At 42.3% G+C, this 23,367-nt stretch overlaps 1 protein-coding gene across 1 annotated transcript in view; it reads left to right on the top strand.

Moving 5' to 3' along the window:
* Positions 1-23,367, top strand: part of IPMK (inositol polyphosphate multikinase) — a 39,110-nt gene continuing 15,743 nt past the window's right edge. The window contains exons 1-3 of the mRNA XM_053948756.1: positions 1-226; positions 4,367-4,452; positions 19,563-19,659. Coding sequence (XP_053804731.1) covers positions 1-226; positions 4,367-4,452; positions 19,563-19,659 — 409 coding nt within the window. The remainder of the gene's footprint in view (positions 227-4,366; positions 4,453-19,562; positions 19,660-23,367) is intronic.

The raw sequence follows: 23,367 nt of genomic DNA on the forward strand, positions 1-23,367 counted from the left end.
ATGGCCACGGAGCCCCCGCGGCCGGCGGGGCGCCCCGAGGGCGGGCGCGGGTGCTGCGCGGGCGGCGGGCGCGGCGAGACGGAGGAGGCCGAGGCCGCGGCCCAGCCGGTGCTCGGCGCCTCTCCGGGCCCCGCGGCGGCGGGGGGCGGCCGGCGGCGGGCGCTAAACGGATGCGTGCCGCTGTCGCACCAGGTGGCCGGGCACATGTACGGCAAGGATAAAGGCGGTGAGCGGCGACGGGCGCGGGGAGGGGGCGGCGGGCCTGGCTGGGTCACCTGCGAGGGAGTCCTTCCCACCCCCACCCTACCCTCCGTTTATCTGAATTGGCCCAGACCGGCTGTGACGGGCGGGTTTGGCTTCGAGTTCCCTCACGCCCCGGCGGCGAAGGGGCAGCTCCGTTGCTGGGGGGCAAGGGTGGTGGGTGCAGGCGGGAGCGGCGCCGGGGGGCGAGCGCAGGACTCGCCGCCGCCGTTGCCGAGCTCCCGCCGCCAGGCTCCGGCCGCACCTGTCCGCCGGAGGTGCCGCAGCAGCGCGGGAGGCCGGTGCTGGGGCCTGGGGCAGTGCCGAGGGACCGGAGCTTCCCCGGGAAGGCCGGAGGGGGGCCCCGCTCGAGCTCCCCGCTACGCACAGGCCGTGGATGGAGCGGTGTAACCGCTGCTGAACTTCATTCTTCTGGTGCTTTTCCTAAATGGCATTAGTCTGTCAGGACCTGATAGTTATCAGGCACCCTTAAACCGAAGGACTTCTGCCGTTCAGCTTCATTTTATCAGGCACCTTTTAAAAAGTGTGAATTCAGGTAACGGCATGGTGGTTCTCTCAGAGCAGATGTCAGAAACGTGGTTTATCTAACGGGACCACCTGAACCTGTGGCCACCAGAAACTTCAAATTATTACTAATCTGTTGTTACTTGCTTGTTTATGTGACAATAAATCTGAACCAATGGATAGGAAATTATTTAATAACGCAAAGACACGAGGAGACAGTATGCCTCCACCGGCTCTAAATTTCTATTTTAGCTCTGTGTTGAGGTGTAAGGTGTTGGCCCTTCTGATGAAGGGGCCTTTTAGCATAGGCAGTGGTCAGTGCCAAAGCAAACGGCCAAGTTAATGTTGCCAAATGGCATTTCTCGCCTTTCCAGGACATTGCATTTGGGGTAACTCCTGCCTCTCAGCCAGGTGGAAGGTATACATCCATTCAACTTGCAGTGTGCTCTCTGAGAGTAGCTACAATGAGTACCTGCTGGCATATTGCCTTTGAACCCTGGCAGTAGGAACTGCCCCTGCTGAATAGGCCAAGGGCTGAATTACAGAGCCCTGTCAGCTATCAGTGAATGAAATTATAACGCTAATGGCACTGTGAGTTTGTCTTATCTACAGCCTGCATCCATGGTGTGCCTTGCTGCAGATAATCTCAACAAAAAAGTCATTCTTCTCTTTGCCTCTGCCAAGGGCTGAACTTCAGAACCTTTTCGATCATCAGTGACTGGAATTACAGCACTAAGGTCACTGTGAGTTTGTCTTATCTGCAGACTGTTTCCATGGCATGTCTTGCTGCTGATAAATTTCTGCAGAAAAGTAATTCTTGTTCCTTGCCCCAGTTGCAGACAGTGCAATAAAATGTAGCTGGAGGTGCAATGGGTCCTTGAAGGTGTATGTGTTCTGTGTTCATACATCATAGCATGAGGTCGGATCACGCAAAAAAGGCTCACTTCAGAGAGAGCTTCACCTTTGGCACATCAGTTTCACTGCAGTTAGATCAAACAGCATAGGTGATCATCTGTATTTTGGGTGCCACTCCAATGGGTTAGGTAAAGCTAGCTCCACTACATCTCATGGGCAAGACCAAGACTTTTCTGCAGAGATACCACCATGGTTGATCTCATCTTGGAAACTGTTTTATGTTGAAGTGAAGACCAAAGCTGCTCTGGCACTCACAGCTATTATTTTTGTAACTCAATTTTCCCTTCTATTCCCACATACAAACAGAGCACTTGAAGGTATCTAAAGTATTTTTAACTTTTACTTTTTTTAGTAAAAGTGCACTGTAAAATTTCTCCTGAATAACCTTCCTTTCTCCCTTTGTTCCCTGTGACTGTTACTGCCTTGCAAAGAAAGGCCTCTCACAGCCTCTCTGCATGCATGTGTGGACGTTAGGCTGCTGTGCATTGTGACTGCCCTTTTGTTGAATGCTGTGTGCAGTAGTGCTTCCCCAGATAAATTGTGTATAGTAAGTAAAGTAATGACTTTGAGTTGTGGCTTAATTCCCTAGGCGGGTAGAGAGAGACAGCACCTGGTGGGCTATGTCACCTTACAGAGCCTCCTGCACCTACCTGTGGCTTGGTGCCTGTACCTGCAAAATGCTGGGGGTCTCCAAGCCAGAAGTGGGATTCTGTAGCTAAAGGGGCAGGTCTCCTTCAGAGTGACTTGCTTGCTCATTTCAGAATGGTAGCAAGCTTTGCTTCCACAGCCAGGGAAAAACGTTTGTGAGATATTTCAAGATTTTATTTTCAACACAGTTCTGTTGATTCCTCAGAAATGTTACATATGTTAAAACAGTCCTATTCCCTGTCTGTGCTGAAAAATCCCAGGAAGCCTACAACAAACCCACAAAGCATCCATATGTTAGTATGATCTGCTAGTGGTGGTGATCTCTGCCTCTTGTAGATCAGAGGGAAGGTTATGGAGTTTACATCTTTGTGGTAAATGTTGAAACATGGTTTTGGTTTTCAGGCCTGCCCCAGTCACAGTGACAGAGTAGTGCAATAAGTGTTGTAGTCTGTCAAGAATGCAGAGAATGAGGGAACTTTAGATGTCAGTTTATATTCAGCTCTTCAAGTAATATGTATCAACCCAATAGTGTATGGATTCTGCTTCCAGGAATCTTTGCCTGCTCTTTCTGCCTTGTAGATTGTCTGCTTATCAAAGGCAAAATGCAGATTTTTGAGGAGCGTGTGTTATAAAACCTATTTTAATGTTTAACCTATTTTATTTTAATGTGATTGGTAACAAGTCACATATAGAGCACATGCCATTGAAGTACTCGGCGCACTTTGCAGAGTGGTTTCCAGCACATGCAAAAGGGTACAGGGAGGGGGAACACAAGCTGCTGTGTCTTGAAGATGTTGTGGTAGCCTGCACATGTGTGGCAATATTTTTCTAGTTTTGAAAAGTGTATAAAAGCCAACTTTAGGCAAGAAACATGCCTTGAGAGCTGTTTTACGCAAATATTAAAAGCAAATCTTTGGCATAGCAAACTATTGAAACAACTATTCTAAGTCTGGTGGTCGTTTTAAAGTAAATATCTTGGTCTCTAAAAATTTTGTTTAGTTTCCAAGACTGCACAACAGAGCCCATTCATAGATAATGGTTTTTAAGAGGTGAAAAACACAATTGCTGTTACAACTGCAAACTCCCTTTGGGATGCAAAGCTCCTGGCTCATTTTTCTGTTTTCTCACATGGTAGTAGAAAATAGAACCTATTTTGGGTACAGTTAACATTTTTGCTACCCTTCTAAGGAAAACAAATTACTGTCTGAAAAGCTAGAAATGAATCCTAGGAGAAAAAATTTTTTCTGGAAGTGGGTTTTTAGTTTTCTTTTGCACCTAATGGTGCAACACAGTACACATTTCAGAGGAATGCAGTTGATTTTGCTCCATTCTTGCCTACGTCCATGTCTTGAGTATACTCGGATACTCAGTTGCATTTCTTCTGCAGGTATTCAGAAATACTGGTGACTGGAGAGTCAAAGCTGCTTCATGAGGGTATTTTGGAGGGTTTTTTTGTGCAGGCTTGATGAAGGTGGTGCCTGCCTGTACTGTAATTATGGGTGATACAAATAGTAGCATCTGATAGCTTGGAGTGCTGTAGGGATGCTACTTCTTGTAGTAAAGATATACTCTATCTGTGCCACTAGTATAGATGTTCATCCACAGGACATTTATTTCTGTTCTAGTAGTGAGAAATGCTTTAAATGTGGTACTCCTTTAAAGTCTTGGCATTGTTGGAAAACAATTTATGAATTATTTAAAAAGGCAGTGTCTGTGTAATCTCTTTTAGTTAATGATGGGGTTTTTGGGGGTGGAAATTTTAATGTCAAATCCCAGTACTGTGTTGGCCTTGGGCAAAGCTACACTGAGGAAATGATTCAATGAGTAGAAATAAGAGGAATGCAAGCAAATCTCTGCTAAGGGTTATATGTAGGAGCTGACAATTTTGTCTCTACTGTGTGTGTAGCAGAAACAGTACAGCTTTTCAATAGGTTGTCCTTGATGGTGAAGTCACTATTTTTGGAAAAAAAAAAAAAAAAAAAAGACAGAAAGCTCTACCTTTTAAAACTAAGCCCTGAAGGAAATGCTTCTCTTCTAGGCATACTGCAACATCCAGATGGAACTGTCCTGAAGCAGTTGCAGCCACCACCTCGTGGTCCCAGGGAGCAAGAGTTCTACAACAAGGTGAGGGTCCCATAGTGTGGAGGAGGCTGGCTTGCTCCAGCTGAAATGAGGGATGTGCTTCCTGTAGAAGTACATCCTTATCATTGTGGTTGGGAAAGTGCAACCTAAATACCCTGCCATGGTATTTGTGTGCTCTCTAGAACTTTCTGCTCCTTGCATGTCAATACTCCTGCCAGACCTACTTCACTCACAGGATTTAAGCTTGCTTATTTCTTCATAGGACAGCAGAATTTCAAAGCATCTAAGATTTTATTGAAAAGCCTGATCTCCTGTCTATGTTTAAAGGGTTGTATGTTTGATCCCAACTTTCTCACATAGCTAAGTCTCTCAAAAGTGCTTATGTCTAAATTTAACATGTTTTATGCTTCTTCCTAGCCTGGTTTACTGCTAGAAGTAGCTCTGTTCACTGTATTAAAACTCAACTCCTTTAAAAAGTCAATAAATATCAAACCTCTCAATTGTTTTAACTTCAATTGTTGTATTTTTCCTATTGCTTATCTTCAGTTTGCTTTATCAGTAACTTCAACAAGTGCACACCAGGAAAGCTGTTGCTTTCCTGGGAACAGTTTCTAGAGCCTGCTCTGTCCTATCTGCCTGTGATAGACTGTCATGTGGTTTTTGTGTGTCAGATTAATATGCCATGCCCTTCCATGGCTTATTACGTACAAAGAGCTATCAATATTTTCATGCTTGGTGTAAGAGGAGTCTTGAGACCCTCTACTTGTCGTGGTGTTTGGCTTGGATTTTGGTTGGTAGGTTTCTTTTTCCCTAAAAGTGTATTTATTTAAGTTAGCAAAAGACCTTGCAGATCTCATGAAAATGTCTCACATAAACAAAGCAAGGTGTTTTAAGTAAACAGTGTGTTTGCATACTAGCATTATTTGGTAATTCTCATGATGGGACAGAACAACAGCGCTTGAATTACTAGGAGCCAGTTAAATGTAAATGTTTTTCTGAGTTTCTGTGTGACTCTCATTGAGATGAGGTTAAGAAATATGCCATCCAGCCTGACTGATAACTTGAGTAGAAGGAGGAAGCTTGGACAGACTCCTTTGGGCACAAGGCTACTTACTGTGCTGTGAAATCCTCAGGTAGACAGTAACATGCTGTCCCTGCCTAAAGCCAGCAGGTAAGAGGGGTAAGTTCAGGCATTGCTTGCACATTAACTCTTCACATCAGAGACTTTATAATTTTGCCTGTTTAAGCATAGACTCGTGACAAGCTCTGAGCAAGACGCTGGGCAAAGTCTTTGAGAAGGGGGTATCTGTGTCACTGTGCTTGTTACTGTGCTGTGAAGAAGTCAGGTCTCAATGCTAGTAACTTGCAAAGTAAGCTTCTATTCGGTCTCCTAAGGCCTTGCAGCTTGCTTCCAACACTGAATTTTTTTAGTTATAAGCCATCTTAGAAAGGGGTTGGGCAATTACTGAAAAATAACAGAGAAAGGGAAAGATGTAGACATGATTAGTTATGTGTGGACTGGAAGGCCTTTTAGTGGGAGAAGGGAAGGAGAGCACATACATGTGTGTTGTGGTGGTGAAAGTACAGGAGAAAGGTCTTGGGGATTTGTTGCTCTTCAATGATTAACTGCTATCATGTTTACTCTCAGGGAAGGGCTGTGTGATGTGGGCTATAGACATCTAAGCACTACATATTATTATTATAGGATGATAATTGCTCTGGGTTGGGAGGTTCAGGATAGGGTACAGTGTCACGTGCAGCTTGAGCTGATCCAATAGCTCATTGTTACCAAAAGGGAAATAAATGCCACTCTCGCCATTTACCTTGCACCATGATGGTGCTCTTTGGACATTTGTGAACTAATTTGACCTAATTAAAAGATAGCAAAACTTCCTTGTCTTGGTAGTCTTCTGGCAGTTTAGATGACTAAGCTGACAAGCAATGGGAACAGCAGCAAGGCTGCCCTGCTTTGGTGACTGAGTTCAGCCCATCTTGTGGGCTGTAATCAAAGAGACATTATCACCTTGGAGAAGGCTGATGAGCCTCCAGAGATCAAGGGAAGGATAATTTTACTGCTCCTTGAGACAAGGAGTTGTTTGAAAGGTTGCCATGTACAGCAGATGGTGAGAAACAGTGCAGAAATGAAACAAGTGAAATAAGCCTGATGAGTCCCAAGCTCTCACTTTGTCAGGGCAAAACAGCAGGTTGGTTGGTAAGATCAAAGCAGGTGGTTGTCCAAGAGTATATGTGGATTAATTGTGACTTCTTTTTCCCTTAAAATTTCTTCTCCTGTTTTTTCACATGTGCTTAGAACTGTTTTGTCTGTATGTAGGTGAGTTATTGCTCCCTTTGCATCCCACCTTATGCTAGCATGCATGAAAATTAGTGTCCCAGTACCTGGGTCAGAAACAAGGGGGGTATCTCTCCTTCTGGAACAGCACACCTCCTCATGTGAAGTAACTGAGAAGCTCTGTAGTTTATGGTAGCAAGAAGAGGAGCATGTCTCAGTTTCAGCTGCATGAGTCAGCTGGAGAGCAGCTATGGCAGATCTGAAGCAGAAGTGTCTTCCAAGAAGCAGGAAGTGGTATTTCAGTGTGCAGTCCTAGTACTTGTCAGCTGAAAGCTGCAGGGAATGTGTCATGATAGATGATAATGAGGCATTAAGGGACAAGTTTGACTAGAACTGTGATATATTTAATGTGATACCAGGTAAATATTATCTTCTGTTTGAGCCAAGAAAGTCTTCTCTTCTGAAACTGCTGGATTTGTTTGCAGCTTGATGTCTGAACATGACAGAGGTAGAAGTCTGTCAGTGAATCAGATGTTTTTTCCCTTGTTATTGATGTTTTTTTTTTTTTTTCTGTTGAGCATGATGCTAAGTACTTACCAGTAGAGCCCAAGCAAAATGGGCTTCCATTTTGGAATGGAAACTTGAGCAAGACATGTACTGTAAAATACTAGGAAGTGATCCAAAACTTGCTCAGAAGCAGGTGGCAGCTGAAGTTTGGAAGAATTTCACAGGTCTCTGTCAAATCTGGAAATTGCTGAAGTAATTGCTACTCGGGCTGCTGTCAAGTTACCTTTCATACTGTGTTTTCCCTTTAGCAGTCAAAAAAAATAGAGGGTTTTTTTTTGTAAGAGATTATTTCACCAATTAAACTTTTATCTACTAGAGCACTATGTCTCATTCTCTACTCCTCGGGAAGGGGCTTGCCATGTGTTATGAGGGAGGGGAAAAACAGCATGATAAGATTATCATAAGTACCTTATATGATAAAGCATAGTAAAACAATTAGTTGTTTGTTAATAGCTTGACTGGTTTGTTAATAGCTTACCATGCACTGCTTAACTTCTCGTTGGAGTGTGACTTTCTAGCTGTAATGTCCACTTGCTATTGAGTTCTGTAAATCTGAGTAATTATCTAATCAAAATAATATCATTTTAATTTTGTTTCTGTGAACTCCCTTTCTGTACCTGAGGGCATGAACTCCTTAAAAACATTGCCTGCACAACCATGGAGTGTTTTAATTGGTATTCTGGTTCCCTTAACTGTGTGAGAAAAATAGGAGTTTTTTTAACCTTGAATAGTTACAAAATACTTTGTTTTCAATAGGTATGAGCAACAAGGGAATGAAACTAATTGAGGCATAAGGGTGGTGTTTATTTAAGGGCTATCTACACTGCTGATCAGTTGTTTCTGTGTAATGGCAATGCTCTGCGTAGGCAGAGGTACTCCAAAGGACTACTTTTAAAGGGGTTTCGGGAGGGAGCAATATACAGTGATGTGGGAACAGGGAAATAGTGTTGTTTGAAAATGTAGTCTTTTCAATTAGAGAGATTAAATTGGTAAAAGGCAGTGTGAGTTTATGGTAGGCTGCCTACGCAAGCACGCTAGGAAATCCACAGAAGTGGCCTGCTCCTCAGTGTGTTTTGGGATTTGGCTTCAGCTTGATTTATGCCAGGGCTTATTTATCCATGCTGAAATGTTCTGATTTAGTTCAGCAGTGCTGATAGAAGGAGGAAACCTATCAGCACTCCTATGGTGATCTGTTGCACCAGGTGAGTTGAAAAATGTGAGAAGAGTGTCCTTTGAAAAAGTTAGTGCAGCCACTGTGTGAGGTAACCCACTGCTCAGTGTGGAGCTCCTGTCTCAGCCATGCCAGGCTGTGCTCCAGGGCACTCAGTGCTAGTATAGCTCTGCCTTTGCCTTTCAGAGCTCTCCAGCACAGGGCTTTCCTTAGTTTGTCATGTCAGGAATGTAGCATTGCAGAAGCTGTTGTCCTCTAGGAGAGGGAGGATGCTGGAATGTCAAGCCTTAAATAGGGCAGCTGTTTTTGTGGGCATTAAAAAAGAGAGGTTGGGCTGCAAGGAGTGGATGCTGCCTGGCTCAGGTGTGACCCCATCTACAGAGCTGCCTCCAGCTCTGGGGTCCCCAGCACAGGAAGGACATGAACCTCTTTGAGTGAGTCCAGAGGCGGCCTCCAAGGTGATGGGGGAGGGCTGGAACACCTCTGCTATGAGAAAAGGCTGGGAGAATTGGGGTTGTTCAGCCTGGAGAAGAAAAGGCTCTGAGGAGAGCTTAGAACCTCCTTAGTCTCCTCGTCCAGGAGAGCCTGGAGAGGGACTTTGGACAAGGGCCTTGAGGGACAGGACAAAGGGGGAATGGCTTCCCCCAGAGGGCAGGGTTAGATGGGATATTGGGAGGAAATTCTTCCTTGTGAGGGTGGGGAGGCCCTGCCACAGGTTGTCCAGAGAAGCTGTGGTTGCCCCATCCTTGGAAGTGTCCAAGGCCAGGTTGGACAGGGCTTGGAGCAGCCTGGGACAGTGGAAGGTGTCCCTGCCCATGCCAGGGGGATGGAACAAGATGGTGTTTAAGGTCCCCTCCAACCCAAACCATTCTGTGATCCTATGAAAACTGAGGAAGAGAGAATTTACAGTTGTTGTCTTTGTGACTGTGGTTTCCTACAAGCTGTGTGTTAAGCATGAAGAGATGGAGTGCTTCTTAATGTTCAGTAAACAAGAGAAGGTTGCTGAACTGTTTGGAAATGGCTACTCTTTCACTTCTGATCTTGGCTTTCATTCAGTGCTGTTGTAAACCTGTTACTGTGTGTACCTTTTCTGAGCATGGCCTACTGAAGTTTAAAGTTTGCTAGTGGGGCAGCTAATAAACTGGGATTTTATGCTTAACAGATCCAAAAATGTTCCTGTAAACTTTTATTTGAATTGTCCTTCAGTTTGCCTGTGGTGACTGTATGACACTTGGGGGATGTGTAGTACACTTTCCCTCCTCCTGCTGCCTGCTGAAAGCTGTCCTGGGAAAGCTCCTGCAGCACAGACAGCTTCCAGTGGATACCTTTTTCTTTTTCCCTGTTGGCTGTACATCAGAATTGTCATAGCTGGTTCTAGTGATGTTGGCTCCAAATAACATAGCTGCAATGGTATAAGCTTTCCAAGGCTATTGTAATGCAAGTCGTACCCAGATTCTCAGGTAGTTCTGTCCCAGGTGCAAGGGTGATTTTGGGAAGTTGGATTGACAGAGTTCTCCCAATCCCAGCTTAGCTCTGGTAACCTCCTACCTCTGGCCAATGCTTGTGAACCAAGGGAGGTGATTAACTGCACACAGCATTGTGAAAAGATAATTCAGCTAATTATTTGGCTCTTCTGGTTAACAAATCTTCCACCCGTGCCCAGTTAGTGATGGCTCTGTTAACTGCTGGAGCAGTTCAGGGTTTGAGTCCTGCTGACATCGAATCTGAATGCAAGGAAGTTGTTACCAGTGGAGATAGCAGAAAATGTTTTTCACTCTTGTTATGCATCCTAAAAACAAAGCCAGGATATAAGAGACACAAATAGTTCCAACATGTAAAAGAGATTTACAGTGGTTAGGTGAGAGTTAGGCACTTGAAAGCTAGGAAGGAATGGTTTTGTGGTTGCCTGCACAAATGTTCTGAAGTTTCCTTTGGATGTATTGAAATGCAGCTTCCATAGGGCAATGACCTGTGTTTGTTTTGCTTTCCCTCAAGAACTCACTAGCTCATTTTACAGCCTGATACAAAGCAGGATGGATATTGTTTGTGCAACTTTTGCTGTCTTTTTTTTTAACAGTCAGTCTTTGAGTTTGTAATGTCTTAATGAAACCCAGTTACATTAATATTTCTGAAGCCACAGTTCCTTTTGCTTCTGGGGTTACAGAGAAGAAATGTTCAGGAATTGTGTCCATTTGGACCATTAGCAGTATTCTTTTCCTTAGTGTTTCATTTATTTTGTTCTCGATAACCTGCTGCAGCTCCTGGCTATGTCTTTTCATTCCTGCTCGATGCTTGCTTCTTTTCTTACTAATTTTAATTAGTATTCCAGCAGCTTTAGGCAGTGCAGAAGACTTGTGGTGATTTCCCCCCCCCCCCCCCCCCCCCCCCCATGGCATACAATGAAGCCAACAGTCTTGAAAGATGGGTTTTGGCCTGAATTTGCACAGAATTGCAAGAACTGACTCATAAGGCTCAGCTCCCTTTAAGCCTATATAGCATAAATCATGATAAGGCAGCCTGTGTTCCATAAACTGTTCTCTGCTACTGACAGGAAAGGAAAGGGGTTGGGGAGACAAAGTACATCTTGTTTCAGGATAAGTTATCCTATTTTGTAAGCTCAGTGAAGTGCTTTTGCACTTGATTTTGTTCTTGATTTAGATGATAATCCTTGGCTGAAAAAGGAGTGGATGATGGCCATTGTGCTGCTGTTGTGTACTAAAATATCCTTATCCTGTGATCACATCTCTGGCTAAGGTTTTGATTTTCAGACTTGTATGGACAAAAATACAGGATGCCTGGTTTTCTTAACATCTTCTTTTGGAGAAGCAATGCCTTGCCCATGCCTTTTATTACAACTGCATTTGGAGCTGTAGCTCAAAAGGATCTTTGACTGTGCCTCATTCTGGTACATCTGGATCTGCCACATTGAGATACTGGTACTGAAGTGTACAGATTACCTATTGGCAAACATAGTGAGCGTGTTCTGATGCAGTTCATTCCTGCCCTCAGCATCACTCCTCTGCTGAGGAATTGTCTAGAAGGGATCCCCTTTGCTGGGGAAATGAGCGAACCAGCATGTGAAGTTGCCTCTTAACCGTGAGCCTGGGCACTGATAATAAAAGGAAGGACACATAGTAATTCTTAACTAATGAGAAGAAATGGCTATTTGGCAAAGTTGTGAAATACTGGCAGCTGCTATTCAGATATTTTTTCACATGAGGAGTTGTCTAAGAGAGATGAAGGATGAAGTGTAGCTGTATGAATCGGCTGAGTTCCTACTACTGCTCTATAAATACTTTTTTTGTACTTCACTATTAAATGACTGGACAGTAGGACTTGGAAAATATGGCAGATTTTTGTGGTTCTTGCACTCTACAGCAAAAACAAGTTTGGAAGAAACACACCACACAGTAGAAAGTTAACCTAGAAGGATCTGGTGAGTGTCTGTTTCCCATGCTCTTTGAGGATTGTGTATCACAGAATAAACTACAACCCACTTTAATAAATCTAAGAAACCTTTAAAAAGGGAGACAGTAAAATGCCATTATTGCAATTTGATGCAATTGTGGAACTACTGGGTGGAGCTGGGAACAGACTGAGTAGTCTGTAGTCTATGTAAATAAGCAGGAAAAAAAAATCCAGTTTTCTTAGCAACCTGATTTTGAGGAAGATTCCTTACCAAGAGTAGATCTGGTTGGAAATAAAGTGAAAATGCATCGCTGTAAAGTGCACAGTATGTTAAATTGAATTAAGACCCAGCAAAATACTCCTGCTTTGCTGGAGTGTCATGCAAGTGCTTTTTTCAGCCTGGATCAAATACTATTTAGACTTCAATTACAAATGTTTCAGAATATGAATCAATTTACCAATACATGTTAGTGTTATACAGAAAATACTTTCTCATTATAAGTTCATTTAAAAGTAAGATATGGTTGGTGAACTGACAGAATGAGATTGAGGAAAGTGTAGGTTGCCTACATGAAAGAAAAACAAAAATTCAGTCTCCAAAAAGAATTCTAGTTTCCAGATTTAAAAAAAATCACAGAGAGGCTTGTAATGTTGTTGTTGATGATGTACTTGAGGGAAGGGATGCCATCCTGGGGAGCACTGACAGGCTTGAGAAGTGGGCCAATGGAACCTCATGGAGCTCAACAAAGACAACTGCAGGGTCCTGCCCCTGGGTCAGGGCAATCCCAGGCACAGCTGGAAGGAGTCAGCTTGGAAGCAGAAGGGATTGAGAGCAGCCCTGGGAGAAGGACTTGGGGATGATGGTTCTTGAAAAACTTGCCATGAGCTGGCAGGGAGTGCTCCCAGCACAGAAAGCCAGTGCAGTCCTAGGCTGCATCCAAGGGAGCGTGGCCAGCAGATTGAGCGTGGCCTCTCTCTCCTCACCTGGAGCACTGCACACAGTTCTGGTGTTCCCAACATAAGAAGGACATGGAACTGTTGGAGCAGGTCCAGAGAAGGCTATGAAGTTGCTGAGGGGACTGGAGCACCTTCCCTGTGAAGACAGGTTGAGAGAGTTGGGGCTGTTCAGCCTGTAGAAGACAAGGTTGTGTGGAGACCTCACAGCACCTTCCAGTATCTCAAGGGGCCTCAAGGTAACTGTAGGAACTCTGCATCACAGGAACAGGTTATCCAGGGAGGTTGAGGCTTTCCTAAACTTGGCAGTGTTCAAGGACAGGTTGGACAAGGCCTTGAGCACCCTGATCTGGTAGAAGGTGTCCCTGCCTATGGCCCTACATGGTCTTTGGGTTCTTTCTAACCCGTAACATCCTGTGATTCTGTAAACGGCAGATAAAATGGAGTGCCCTGGCCTGGCACATGGACAGTGAGCCAGCTGATGGTGCTCAGGAGGCTGTGGGACCAGCTGTACACTGTCACTGCTGCTGGGGAGGGCATGGAAATGTGTGTGGGACTGTGGTAGTCCTGTCTCTGAGTGACTAAACCTACCATCAGACTGCCCCAGCATGGTAGTTGCTGCACTACATTCCTTCTGTGGACTCCTGCACCATGGACATCTTCCAGCACCTTTTTTTTTTTTTTTTTTTTTCCCCTCCTGTTTGCTGTACATCAGAATTGTCACAGCTGGTTCTAGAGGTGTTGCTATGTCATGACTCCAAATAACATAGCTGCCTCTTGCAGTCCTAGGAAAAATAAGCCAACATATATCTGTCAGGACTTGGTTCCCATTTCTGCCTCTTTGAAATGTAAAATTAAATTTTGCTTATTTGAGTGTAAGTGCTTCAGGATTCCTCCCAACTCTTGTTCTCTCCCCCTCCTCTGTGTAAATATTCAGCTGGGACCAGATTGCTTTCTGGGGAAAAAAAAAGAGTAAGGCTGAGTTTTCTGAGGAAGTGGGACAGCCATACTAGCCTCTTTTCCCTTTTGTTGTATTGTTCTACTATTCCATGTTCAATAATTTCAGTGATAATTTAAGCTTGAATAGTTGGAGCTGCTTAAAAAAATTATTCTTGGGACAGAGAGCTTGTATTAAAACGCTCTGGCTGCTGACTTTGCCTAACTCATTTTTGGGTCTGAGAGCTTGGATGTGGTGGTGGTTTCTGACCAGGTGTGTGTCTTCCCTCAAATCCCCAGCAGTATTCATGTTGCAGCACATAGTGCATTGCAGTAACAGAGCTACCTTTTGGCACAGTAGTTGTGAAGATAGATGAGAAAACTGATTGTCCTGTACTTCTGCAAGGGAGTAGTACTTGACTTTGTGCCTTGAAATTCACTGGGTCTCCCTGCCTGCTGGTAGCTTGAGTTTTGACTTCAGGAACAGCAGGTCTCCAGCTCTGTTGGGTGTGTTGTCAAAGAAGAAGGGAAAAATAAGAATGGGAGAACTATTTAGTATGTTAAAATTGAAGTTTCTTACCAGATGACCAATGGTAGTATGTTGTAACCATTTTTTTAGTCTGTCTTCCCTTTATTTTGGCCTCTAGTGGAGAGTACCTAATGTGAATTCTGTTCCAATTTGTTGTACATGCATGTTGACATAACTGAACTGAATTCTGGTTAAATTATGGAGTAGGGACCTTGATATGCAATTTGCTGTGTATTTTTTGACCATTCACTTAAGAGTCTTATAACCTACTTAAGAGGCTGCTTAACAGGTATTTGTGATGGTAACAACCTCTAAACTTAATTTTTTGGAAGCCAACCCCTTACTATAATGTGGGTTTTTTTTCTGACTCCTGAAACACTTTTGGCTTTGTCAGAAGAGTGTGCTATCTTTACTTGAAAATCCATTTATGTGATCAGATTGTGGGAATAGATCCTCATTTGTTTTAAACACTCTGTGTGTATTTTCAAAGAAAATGATTGCAATCTCATTAATATGGCTGCATATTAGATAGTAAATTAAGCAGTTTGCCATCATAGCATTTAGTGTAACAACATTCACAAATATTTAACTTGTGGAGTTACTGTGGTATGAGATTTTGAATATAAGCAGAGCTGGCTCAATGCCAGTAATTTTTGTGGAAACAGGTTCTGTGGACACAGTTCAAACCATGATGGTACCACTTCAAAAAAAATCCCAGGGCTGTCTGAGTTGTAGAACCAAGCAGATAGAAGTTGCTAAAATCACAGCTGCTGTTTCAACCTCAATTTTTTGGCCCTTGCACTTGCCTGGGGTAACTGGCTGATGTAAGGGTCCGGAGGGAAATGCAGTGTGTGCTCAGGTAATTAAAGTCTGTGATATAATACATACCCAATGGAAGAGGGAATTAAGGTTGCCCTAGCATCTGTAAATCTTGCATTTGCTAATTTTAGTGCATGACATAGGTGCATTAACTGCTCAAAAAAAGTCTCAAATCCCGTGGTAGACAGTGAATTCACTGCCTGATGTTGGCAGCTGGCTGTGTAGTCTGAGACTCTGCAGGCTGTAGTGCTGCTGTCTTTAGGGACAGTTTATGATAGCTGGCAACAAAGAAAGGTAATACTGCAGACTGATATGCTACTCTGACACTTAGTTTCCTACTCAAATAGCTTTAAAATACATGTTCTTGTAAACTAACTCTTGAATGTACTTTAGAAGGTTCTCTATAGATTACTTTTCTGTGAAAGTGGTATTTTTTCATCAGGACATTTGAAGACAGGTCTGTACTGCCAGAACTAGTTTCCTGTTGAAATTTAAACACTTGTTTTACCCTCCCTCTATCATTTAGGTCATTAGCTACTCTTTAGAAAAAAATTCTGAATGTTGAGTTTTAAATAAGGAAAAGAACATTCCCATTGTCCTAAGCAGCCCTTCTTTGCATTACAAGCAGATGAATCTGTTCCCAGAAACCCCAAAGTGTACTTTGGATTAAAAACTTAGGGATGGTAAATAAGCCTTAGAATTAAAAAGTTCTGCATGGCTGGAAATTATGATTTCATGGTGTCTATTAGACTATCTGAGCTGCCACAGAACATATCTGGAGTATATTCCTCCTCTTGAGTTAGTGGCTGTAATTTGTAATGGTCATGTTGTGAGCCCCCCAAATGTCAGCATCCTATTTATTTGCTTTTCTGGAGACGTTTTATGTCTCCAGTCTGTGCTATTGGAAGAATGTAGCCTGTAATATATAGAAAGGATAACTTCCCTATGAGCTGACATAGACTTGTTTTGCATTTCTTGATTTGTTGGATAAAGTTGTTATATATGCTAACTCAGAATGCAGTCAATGTTTGCTGGAGAGATGGACCTCTGCTGTTACATTAAAAAAAAAAAAACAACACTGTTTCTTGAGGTAAAATTGGAATATTGCTGATGTAAGTAAAAATCTAATGGTCTATTTATTAAGGTTTTCCTGAGGTAAGTGATAACCTGCATTTTTCAGGAATCTGCCAGTAGTATTGGTAGCAATACCTTTTGGGACATGAGGTGCATGGTATATTTCCTGTGTAGTTTTAGGGATGGTTTTATCATGTTTACATTTATATTTGGTATTCTGTGGCTTGCTACCAGGTTGTATGAAATGAGAAAAAATGCCCATGACATGTGTACTGCTTATGAGGCCCTATTCTAATGAGCAGAAGTGGTTCTGTCCTGCATAGGAATGAGCATAATTCCTGAAATGTCCAGTTTTGTTGCTTTGCCCACACCAAGTGACTTCCTCTGATCTTTATTAATAGAGTGCTTATTCTTGTTTGACATGTGAATATATTACAGGCTAAGATTGAGGTCTATATTAAGGTCAAATAAGTGCCTTGTATATGTTATGTCAAAGTTATGAGGGGAGTTTCTTACTGGTTCTGGGAGCAAGATAACTTCTTGAGAGACAGAAATAATGCAGTTAGTTCTCTTAAGTCAAAGTAGTGATAGTGAAAAATGCATTACTGGGAGCTCTGTCTCCATTTAAAGTGTTTTATATCAGGGTATTGAGGAATAGACTACTTGGAAGATACTATTTCTGGAGCTCTTCTCCCCATTTGGACTCAACTTTGGGCTATTACTCCCCATTATAAATTATCTGAGTATCTTTGTTGTATCCTGCTATTTGAAATATGCAGGAGCATACTCATAATTACTTGCTAAGTTGCAAAGTTCAATTGCCTAATGTTGACTTACTTTAAAAAGTAAATCAAGGATCCTGTCTCTCTTAAAAAAACCAAAGTGGTCTCCTGACATTCCACTTTCTCAGAATCTTTTGCTAATAAATTGAGTTATTATGTTTGCCTATTTTCTCAGTTGCATTCAGTGTTTCTCCTTGTTGTCTGTTGCACTTTTGGTTTCCATTGCTCTCCTTTTGGTCCTGACCTATTTATATTCACTTGCTTCAATGAAAGGTACAATAATTTCTGCCTCTCAGATCTCCTCAAACTCATCTGGAAAAAGAGCATTAGTGTTGGGGCAGTGGAGTGCCCTGCCTTGGATGTGAGGTGCTATGATCATAAACTACCACAGTAAACAAAAACTGGGTTTGTGCCACTTGTATACAGCATGAAGTAATGGCACCAGTCAGTGCTTGGAGTGCTGGCCCAGAAATTGCTGTCTGTACAGCTGTCTGAATTGTTATCAAAGAGAGCAGTGATCAAGTCTGTGCCTCAGCATCTGCCTGCTGCTAATCTTCCCCTCTCTTCCACCCTTAGCTTCTTCTTTTCTTCCTTAAACCAGTAAGATCAAGCTACATTGCAGTCTTCTGGAGAAAGCACTGTCCTCTGCTGGCCACCCCTGAGGCTCAGTGAGGAAATGTTGCATAAACACACTGATCACAGGGGCAAGCAAGGTTTTTTTATCTTAGGGCACAATGTACCAGCTACCAGCTTGTGCTAACATGGAGGAAAACTGGACTTAGACATACAGTTATGTGTCATCCTCAGTGGTCATGCCAGCTTGTCAAACCATGATATATGGAGATCGGTGCCCTGTGATGTGACACTGTGACTTAAAAGGTACACACCCAGCAACTTCTCTATACTTAAGATAGCAACAGTAGTGGCAGAGGGTGTGGTGTTGGGCGTACCCTAGAGTTTTGCAATACACTGTGCGCATATTTGTTTAGTTTGAGCTTTCAGGATTCAGCCCTTTGCCTTAGGATCCTTTAAATGGAGCCTGTTCCAGGAGCTGATTAAAGGAATGGGTCAAATTCAATACCTTAGCATACAGTCAGCATGGGTGTATCATGTTCTTGATCACTGCCCACTAACAGGGTGTCAGAACTGTGCTTGGTGCAAGTCCAGGAGAGCCCTGCTTTAGCTGTGGAGAAGTCTCTCTGTTAGAAGCACACTGGTGATTTTGAGTTCACCTAGTTTGAGATTTTTGCAGTGAAGCCTAAATTCAGGAGAACTCACATTAGCTAATTTTAACACTGCTGCTGCATGAGGTGCTGTGTCAAGTTACTTGGCACTGGTGAGGATAGCCAAGGCTTGCCTTAATGCTCTAAAATAGCATGTGAACTTCAGGTCCATTTTTTTTTTTCTCCCTAGCTGTATTAACATAACACTACGGGTATGTATTTTACATTACCTCCCCTTTGTAGCTGCTATTGCCAGGTATCCCCCACAGTGGTTAAATGTGGCCTGACACAATGAGCAAAATCTGCAGAGCTGTTAACAGCTGACATTTTTTTTTGCCTTGCTGCCAGCTTTGGAATGGGCTCTGGCTGCACTGCAGTGACAGCAGAACCCTGAGCATGCCAGGTCACTGTGCAGCATCCCTGGGTATTGCTGTATGGCCATGGTAGGGCTGAGGGGAAGGTACCACTCTGGCAGCACAACTGGGACATCTCTACGGGGAGTGGGATGAGATGGCTCCTAAATGCAATAACAATTATTTTAACCTGCACTGGTGTGGATATAGATCTTTTGGTCTACAAAGTGTGTGGAAGTATGGTATAGGACCCCTATGTCTGCAACTACATCACTGGGTGGGATGGGGGGAATCTGGGCAAGGCAATGGTTTTGAACCCTCTTAGCAATGCTGCAAACTGGTAACAGTCATGCAATTCCATAACAGATAGTATCCAGAGCTTCATTTTAAATGCAAAGAGTTGTTTCTTCAGGAATATAAGCCAGCTGCTGTTTCCAAACTGTTACTGTTTTTTCTCCAGAAATTGAAAAAAAATGTTGAAAGCTTTAAAGCTAATAAAAAGAAATATATTTGAATTGTACATAGTCTGTGTGATGTAGCTACAGCATGAATTGTCTTAAAGAAGATGAGAAAATGCTATCTAGTCTGAGCTTCTATACTACCTGATATAAATTAAAAAGATTTGGATATATAATATGATGTAGTAATCCTATACAGTCTTGAATGCAAATGTGAGAACTTTTTTCAATAGGTAGGCTTTGAAGTTAACAATTACAGTTTAGATTTTTATTCACATTAAGCCATAAATCTTGCTTAGGGTTGATTCATTGTTGCCACTTTAAAATTTGCAAGAAAGAATGCCACTCATTTTTGTTGGACTGTGATAATTATCATCTTCATCTTGTATGTTTTTTAAATGTAAGGTAAATATCTGAGACTTAGGAAAACAAATACTGTAAGAAAGTATAATTACAGGACAATTGGAAGTTGTCATGGTTTGGCCCCAGCCAGCTACCCAGTACCATGCAGCTACTTGTTCACTCCCCCACCAGCAAAAATGAATGTTTAAAATGATGATTTCTCCAAGCCTCCCTATTTTATTTCAGGTTTATGACTCCGAATGTTGCGACAGCATTCTTCTGGAGCTGCGGGAATATCTGCCAAAATACTTCGGTGTCTGGTCACCACCTACTGCACCAAATGGTACTGTTCTAATTTTATCTCTTAATCCAAACCTCCAGGAAAAATTTTCTGGAGACTAATTTTTGGCAGTTGTGAGCTCTGTAGGGTTTTTGTGGACTTGTTTTGGAAACCACTGATGTTCCCTCTAACAACTGGTTCCGGTTCGCAGTCTTGTGGCTGGATTAGGTCTTTGGAGTCTTCCTCCCAAGGAAGATGGGGTGTGGCTGCTTGTACAGCAGAGGTTTCCTGAGTAGCTGGGCCTGATGGACATTTCCCCAGAGTTCCTGCTCTGGGTGAGGTCGTGGTGGAGGAGTGGGCTGGGTTCCATGGTTATGCCCAGCCAGGTGATCAAAGGAAGAAGTACTCTGTGGGTGTGGAAGAAAGGAAAGATGGATACTCTGGGGCTGAGGAAGCATTCAAACTGGAATCTGCTGCTGTTTCTCCAGAGGTTGGATCCCATCACTGTGCCTTACCACCCAAAGCATTTACTTCAGGAGGTGCCATGGTGGGGAGTTCTGCTTGCCATCCTCTGTTACTGGTTTGAATGAAACAAAGATCTAGTGTCTTAAAATTTGTGTTTGTATAACATTAGGAGTCAGGAAGAAAAGAGTGTTTTAGTAAAGCAATTGGAAGATTGTCTCTTCAAGAGAAAATAGATATTGTTGTATTAGAAACTAGATTTTCTTCTGGGGACTTTTCTAATTCACACTTGGGAAATGGAGCTTCTGGAACACACAAACAAAGGGATGCCATGGAATCTATTTGAATACGTGGGCACCAAACTAGATGCCATGCTCCTTTAAAATAGCTGCTTATGCTATTGCTCTGTAGACTTGTTTTCCAAAGTAGTAGTAAGACAGTATCCACAGACATGGTGTAATATCTACAGGAAAAAATGAAAGGAAGATTGTGATAGTACCAGCAGTTTCTTAGCTCAGCTTCACCTTCATGCTTTCCTGTTTGGCACTTACTCAAATAGCTCTACAAGAGCTATCTTTTTCCTTCCCTCACAATTTAATGAGTTATGGATTGCAAATGATTTTTTTCTATTTGCAGTATGATCTTAAGATGTGAAAATATGTGGTCTAACCAAGAGACAGTAGTTCAACACATAGCTCATTTGCTTTGGAGATTCAAAAGCACTGTGCACCATTGGGCTGGATTTTGGAAGGTCACCACCAGTCAATCGGACATAGGCAGTAGGAATAACTGTTTAAAGGAGGAGAAACTTTTAATTTTGTTTGTTTTGCTTCTTGAAAAGGCTGTGCACTATCATGAGTCCTCTTCATAGAAAGCTATGGCGACAGTTCAACCAAAACACTGCACTGCCAACTCTGTTATCTGTAGTATTAATGAGCTTTGTGTAGTCTTGATAGAAATCAAAGTTGCTGCAGATGATGGAGCTTAGCAGAGTGTTATGTGTATCTTGTTCCTCAGTGTAGATTGAAGATATATTTGTAAGTTTGCTGCAGTCTTATCATTGGAAGCCTGACCTTTCCCTTGGCAATCACTGCTCTGCAGGCTCTGGGATCACAGCTCCATACAACCCAGTACTTTCCTATTGTTGCTAAATTGGTCATAGGTGACTTCTGAAAAAACAAAACTTGGTCTGCTCTCAACTTGATTTGTGACCATCTCAGTTTCCATGTGACAGGTAAGCAGGAACTGCAGTTTCTAAGGTGAAGAACATAATTTAAATATTTCCTTAGAGAAATATTTAGGGAGAAGCATCAGCAGTCTATACTGAAAAAAATATGTAAGTGGATGAAATTGCTAGCTAAAAGGGGTGAAATGTATGAAGTGTATATGAGAATGTAGGAAATGTGACAGAAAAGATGGACTCCCAGTATCAATACAATTTGTAAAATCACTCCCATTCTGATGAAATCACATACCCAGTGCTACTGCAAAGGAGCTCCTACTGGATGTAGAGGTGGGATGCTGTTTTCCTAAGCTCATCTAAAATAGGTTGGATTTGAAATTTAGCTTCACTGACACTGTGGGTATTTGGAGTTTATTCACAAAGCAGTGGAAAAGTTGTTATAAAGATGTAGGAGCCATCTGCTGCTGAGTTTTCTGAGTGTGGCTGCATAGTTGTTGCCGGTTTTTTTTTTTTTGTTTGTTTGTTTGTTTTTTTTTAAGATAACTTCACTGCTGCTGATTTTATATTGTTACCTAGTTTTGTTGCCTAACCTGTGAACAGGATAGATACTTATAACCCAACTTCAAACTTAACTTTTTTTCCTTTGCTGCTGTGGACAATTGAAGCTCTTCCCTGCTCATTCCTATTTTTGAGAGGTGTCTCCTAAGTTATGAAAAGGAATCAGATGCCTGAAGTGATTTTGTCTCTTCTGTCTCCAGTGAGGACTGAATGCACTGGCATGTCTGTGCTGAAGTCTGCAGTGGTTCATGCCATGGATACTTGCTGAATTTTAGTGGTCTTTTGGTTTATCTCCTTTGGTACTGTAAAAAATATGTAAATAATATGTCAAGCCACACCTTCCTGCCATTGGTAAATAGAAAAGGACAGGGCAAGTCTCTGGTGAATGATTTATTTAAATTCTTGAAATGTATGGTCAAGATTATCTAACAATGCAAGTTTTGATATAAAAATCTTTATGAATTTCTCTCTCCATAGGGGTTTATAATTTAATCTGGTTTGAGATAGCAAACACATAATTTCCTGAAGGACACTGGGTTAGCGGGGCACTACATAATAATTTAGAAAGTCTGAATTGCTTGAAAAATCTGCAGGTTTTTGTTTAACCAAGCAAGGAGAAGGGAGGAGAGTGCTCTAATTACTTGGGCTGAGGTGCAGACTTGCTGATGCCCTTGAGAAAGAAACTTATGGTCAGAGCTTCAGATGCTTGCAGTAGCTGATTTGAAAATGGAGAGCAGTTTGATACATATCTGAGGCTTAACTTTGTTTTGCCTTAGTCTCAGTGCTTGGAGGTATCATAGGGGTAACTGCTGGAAATGAAAGTCATGTATGTACCAGTATTGTGGGTTTGGGAGCTGTTTCATTAGATGGTTGAATACAGTGCAAATAAGCACCAAACAGTGCCAAGAAGATGGAGTATAAACAATTGATCCACTTGTTTGAAACAATCATGAGCAAAAGTAACTTGCTTTATCTGGATGGTATTAGTCTGCCAACAAGGCCAGACAGCTTTGTGAGAGCAGAGAGGTGTGTTAACAGATATAACAGGTCTAATTCTGAGCCAGCAGTTAGCTAACAAGAAAGATTTAATTCCAGAAAGTGTGAGAGAGATTAAAAATTTCTGGATAATTTACAGGCTTTGCCAAATAATTAGTGTTTCCCAGGTTGGTGTTATCTACAAAGGTAATTTAATGCTTACTTTAAAAAAATAGTTATTGTTATGTTTTTAGGGGCTTGGTAAAATAAGAAATCTGGAAAGGATGGGGAACAACGAAGTGACAGATATTTAGGACTTCAAAGTATTTGGAGGTGCTGAATGTTGGTGCTATATGGTTAAAAAGCAGGAATTAGACCAGTGCAGTAGAAGACAGCTGATACCCATGGGTACCTATGGAAATAGATGTTTTATACTCCTTTCTATATAGTTTTATTTTAGGACTAATGAAAACATTGCATATAAACAAATTGTATTACTTTTTTTATTTCTAACAGTTTGATTCTGGAGTGCTTGTAAGATGCTCCAAAGCATTTTGGAATTGGTGGTGAAGGACTGCAGCCCTTTTCTGAGA

Source organism: Vidua chalybeata, chromosome 8 (assembly GCF_026979565.1).
Source record: "Vidua chalybeata isolate OUT-0048 chromosome 8, bVidCha1 merged haplotype, whole genome shotgun sequence".
Lineage (NCBI taxonomy): Eukaryota > Metazoa > Chordata > Aves > Passeriformes > Viduidae > Vidua > Vidua chalybeata.